This window comes from Arachis ipaensis, chromosome B3, assembly GCF_059453495.1.
Source record: "Arachis ipaensis isolate K30076 ecotype BB chromosome B3, ASM5945349v1, whole genome shotgun sequence".
Lineage (NCBI taxonomy): Eukaryota > Viridiplantae > Streptophyta > Magnoliopsida > Fabales > Fabaceae > Arachis > Arachis ipaensis.
In genome coordinates this window covers 130075555-130080662 of record NC_142438.1, presented here as the reverse complement: position 1 = coordinate 130080662, position 5108 = coordinate 130075555, and the positions used below count along the sequence as shown (strand labels likewise).

The window sequence follows — 5108 nt, the reverse complement described above, 5'->3', positions numbered from 1 at the left end:
CTCAATAATATCGCATGGTTGAATTCCATAGAAGAACAGAGTGAAAAATAGAATCCTAGGATTGGACTTATTTTTATTTGAAGCAAACATTTTTTTAAATTTGATTATGCAATTTTTAGCAAGAGATTTACTATGTTGATATTTTTATAAAGATATTATTTTATTTTTCAGTTAATTTTGTTGTTTTTGCCACAAGTTTATATTCAATAGATGAAAAATATGAAGATTTATAGCATTAAAAATCCAAAAAAGGCCATCAAAATTATCTTTAAAATTAAACAAAAAATTTAGCGTTTTTTAAAAGCAATTTTTTTTAAATTTGTATTCAAAATAGCGGCGGTTTTATAACCGCCGCAAATAGTCATAAATAAAAAACGTTAAAACATTGCAGCGGTTCATAACCGCCGGTAAAAAATAGACTAAATTCTATACTTGTATATCGCGGCGGTTTAAAACCGCCGCTAAATTAGTTGCCACAAAATATTGGTTCATCGGCGGTTATACTAGCGGTTGCTGGAAACTGCTGCAAAACCTATTCCCGACGCCCGTAACCAGGGTGGTCCACTAAACCGCCGGGCTTTGATTTTGCGGCGGTTTAAAACCGCCGCTAATTGGAGAAAAACCGCCGCTAAGCAGCGCTTATGCTGTAGTCATCGCTCATAGAAAGGACGTTGGCTGCGGTAGGGACGACGATACATAACGCCTATCTCAGGACCACTGTCGGGTATCGGACAACGAACCGACACATGAGCTCATGGCCTGAATAGGAATAGAGATTCATCATGTGCATTTGTATGAATTGCTTGGGTGTGCCTTCTATTGCTATGTTATGTTATCTGTGAAATTTTTTGCTGTTTAACTTGCGTGAATTGCTTGTATGTTTATATTGTGTACCTTGCTTGTGCTTGTTAGTTTATAAATATGACTGTGAACTGAGGTGATTGATGATTGATTAATGTAACTGGAAATTTTTTTAAAGAAATATATTTCGAAAAAAAGCTGCTAAATCATTTAAAGTAAGAACTCAGAATTTTAAAGGTTTAATAAAGGAGATTATTCTTGAAAGATAAGAAAGCTGTGTGTAATTATTCTTTAATTTTATGGCATTCTCGACCTCTACTGAGAACGAGTGATTTAGTTCTCACTCTAAAATTTTCACCCCTTTCAGTGTCACCGGCTTGAAGAATCAGTGTGAAGCTGCGGACGGATAGTGAATTCTGTTTTCTGAACCTAATTGCCTTTATAAAGTCTCCTTGCTCTTGTTGCTTAAGATTTTATTTTATACAGAGGGGTAGGTATTGTATCTTAGTTTCATTTGATTTTACTTGTATAATATTTATTATTATTAGTATTTATATGATTATTATTACTTAGAGAGCTTTGATATGTGACTTTAAAGAATAAACAAAAAAATTATGGAGTTTTCTTAAAACTAAAATGTGACATCGATATAAAGGCTCAATATTAAATAGATAATAAAGAAAAATAGGTCAGTATCACCTTACTTTTAGTACGATCATGACGTACTAAAAATTGGATCATTACATCAGAAAAATCAACCGAAGAAGCCTTGAAAAGCCGGGTGAATTTAAAAATGTTGCAGAATCAAGCCGTACACAAGAAGGACGAGGTCGTGGTTTTAATTTTCAAAGTAGAAGCAGAAGAAGTTTTAGAGGAAGAGGTCACAGAAATTACAACCAAGGAAGTTATAATAATTTTACACCGCCTAATCAAGGAAGAGGTGGAACAAATTTCAAGCTTGTCAACCGAGGAAGAGATCAAGACAATTTTTATCAAGAACGAACTAATTTCAACTGATTTCATTGTGGAAAGTATGGACACAAAGCAGCAGATTGCAGATTCAAAATGGTGAATAACAATCAAGCATACGTTGCAAATACTAATGATAATCTGCGTACTCAAATTTTATTTTTTTACAAGTAATTCATGTGATGAAGATGAAAATATATGGTACTTGGATAATACCTACAGTAATCATATGTCTGGTAGAAAAGAATTAATTTCTTCACTAAATGATTCAGTTAAACTATTATTGAAGTTTGGTAATAGTACAAAGATCCCTATTGAAGGAAAAGGGCAAATACCAATTAGATTAAAGGATGGTTCTCTAAATTATATTTCTGATATTTTCTATGCTCCTAAACTTGATTTCAATTTACTAAGTATGGGGGCAGTTATCTGAGAAGGGATATAAGATGATACCATATCGTGGATATTGTACTGTGTTTGAAAACAACGAAAGGTTCATAGATAAAGTAAAGATGACTTCAAACAGAAAATTTTCATTAAAGATTCAACATATTAATCTCTCTTGCATGAGTTCTATAATACTTGATGATAGCTAGTTGTGGCATATGCGGTTTGGGCATTTTCATTTTCCTGACCTAAACTACCTATCAAGAAAAAAACTTGTTTCTGGTCTACCACGAGTTCATATTTCTAATTGTGTTTGTGAGATTTGACAATTGGAAAAGAAGTACAGAGATCCATTCCGTACAAAAAAGTCATGGAGATCCAGAAGATTACTTGAAATTGTGCATTCAGACATTTGTTCTGTTGAAGTTCCAAGCAATAGTGGTAGCAGGTACTTTATCACTTTTATTGATGATTTTAGTAGATATACATGGGTATAATTTTTGAAGCAAAAATTAGAAGCATGTGATATCTTCAAGACATTTAAGGCATTTGTCAAAAAATAAGATGGTTGTAAAATCAAAATTCTCAAAACAGACAGAGGGACAAAATATCTTGCGTGTTCAGATTACTTTAAGTAACATAATTTAACACCAACTAACAACCAAATATAATCCCTAACAAAATGAAGTTGCTGAAAGAAAGAATAGAATCATCATGGATATGGTAAGATGCATGCTCAATTCATAACAAATGCTTAAAGAAATTTGGGCAGAAGTAGTCACAACGGTAGAGTGTCCAGCGAAGAGTGTTCCAGATAAAACTCCAGAGGAAGCTTGGAATGAAAATCAGCCTTCCATTCATCATTTTAGAGTCTTTGGGTGTATTGCTTATGCCCATGTACCAGACTAGTTAAGGAAGAAGTTAGATGACAAAGGCGAGAAGTGTATTTTTATCGGCTGTAGCACAGATTCAAAAGCATACAAGTTGTACAATCTAGAAACAAAGAAAGTGATCATCAACAGAGACATGACATTTGATGAGAAAGACGTGTGGGATTGGGACACAAACAGAAAAATAGCCGATTGTAATTTCAAATACTTGTGATGATGAAGAAGAAAGACAAACGGGCACAACCGAACAACCAAATTCATCTAGAAGATCGCATAGAGAGAGAAGACTACCTGCTAGATTAGTAGATTATGAAGTTGGCAATGACAACGATTTGTCCGATGAAGAAATCATAAATTTTGCTCTATTTTTAGATTTTGAGCTATTGAACTTTGAAGAAGTCTATAGAGACAACAATTGGAAGAAAATAATGGATCATGAGATTCATGCCATTAAGAAGAATGACACATGGGAGCTGACAGATTTACCAGCCGATAAGAAGCCGATTGGAGTAAAGTGGGTTTACAAAACAAAGTACAAATCCAATGATGAAGTTGTTCATTTCATAGCAAGATTAGTTGCTAAGGGATACAAACAAAAGCCAGGTATCGAATCCTTTGAAGTATTTTCTCCTGTTGCTAGATTAGACACTATTCGTATGATTATTTCACTCTCGGCTCAAAATAAGTTGAAGATATATCAAATGGATGTTAAGTCGGCATTTCTAAATGGCACTTTAGAAGAAGAAATGTATGTTGAGCAACCTGCAGGATATGAAGTTCCTGGAGAAGAAAATAAAGTTTACAGGTTGAAAAAAGCCTTGTATGGGTTAAAGCAAACACCAAGAGTATGGTATAAGAAAATTGATTCTTATTTTAATGAGAATAGTTTCAAAAGATGTCCGTTTGAGAATACTCTTTACATCAAGTTTATTGAACTTTGAGATATCTTGATTGTGTGTCTTTATGTTGACGATTTAATCTTTACTGGCAACAATTTGAAGATAATTGTAGAATTCAGGGAGGCTATGATAAAGCACTTTGAAATGGCAGATATGGGCTTGATGTCTTATTTTCTTGGCATTTAAGTTCTTCAAAATGATGATGAAATTTTTATTTCTTAGAAGAAATATGCAAACGATATTTTGAAGAAATTTTAGATGGAGCACTCAAAATCAGTTCCTACTCCGATCAAAGAGAAGTTCAAGTTGCCAAGAGAAGATAAAGGAAGATTAGTAAATCCCACATCTTACAAAAGCTTGATTGGAAGTTTGAGGTACTTAATTGCAACCAGACCAGATATTGTATTTGGAGTTAGTTTGCTTAGTAGATTTATGGAGGAGCCTTGTACCAACCATTTGCAAGCTGCAACGGATTCTTCGATATATCAAAGGTACTTTAAATGATGGTATTTATTATGAAAATACTAATGAAGTGAATCTTGTGGTTACACTGATAGTGATTTGGCTGAAGATATAGAAACAAGAAAATGTACTTTAGGATTTGCATTTCATCTTGGTTTTGGTGCAATTTCATGGTCATCGAAGAAACAACCAGTAGTAGCACTCTCTACAGTAAAAGCATAATATATAGCAGCAGCAAGTTGTGCAATGCAAGCAATTTGGCTAAGAAGAATTCTTGAGGAATTGAATGAGAAATAAAGTACTTCAACAACGATATTTTGTGATAACAACTCAACTATTGCACTTTGCAAAAATCCAGTATTCCATGAGAGATCAAAGTATATTGATATACGATTTCACAAAATTAGAGAATTGGTGAAGAACAAGTTGCAGATATATTAACAAAGCCATTGAAGACCGAGTTATTTTACAAGTTAAAGAAGATGCTTGGAATGATAAATTCTACAAGCTTGATTTAAGGGAGACAATGTTAGATAATTAAATCATGAACATTCAAGAATAGTACAAACACAACATGCTAGAATATTGAAGAAATTCAAAATCAAATTGAATTGGAATTGAAAACCAAGTTGCACCATAAATTATACGGTGGTAGAAACTACAAGAATGCAAGTTGTTTTTCTTTTGAAAGACAACACAA

At 33.3% G+C, this 5108-nt stretch overlaps 1 protein-coding gene across 1 annotated transcript; it reads left to right on the top strand.

The window, feature by feature from the left end:
- The first annotated feature begins 4204 nt into the window (after positions 1–4204).
- Positions 4205–4630, top strand: LOC148572451 (secreted RxLR effector protein 161-like). The gene is made up of 2 exons (XM_088507502.1): positions 4205–4437; positions 4480–4630. The coding sequence occupies exons 1-2, from the start codon at positions 4205–4207 to the stop codon at positions 4628–4630; spliced, it is 384 nt and encodes a 127-aa protein (XP_088363628.1).
- The last annotated feature ends 478 nt before the right edge of the window (positions 4631–5108 follow it).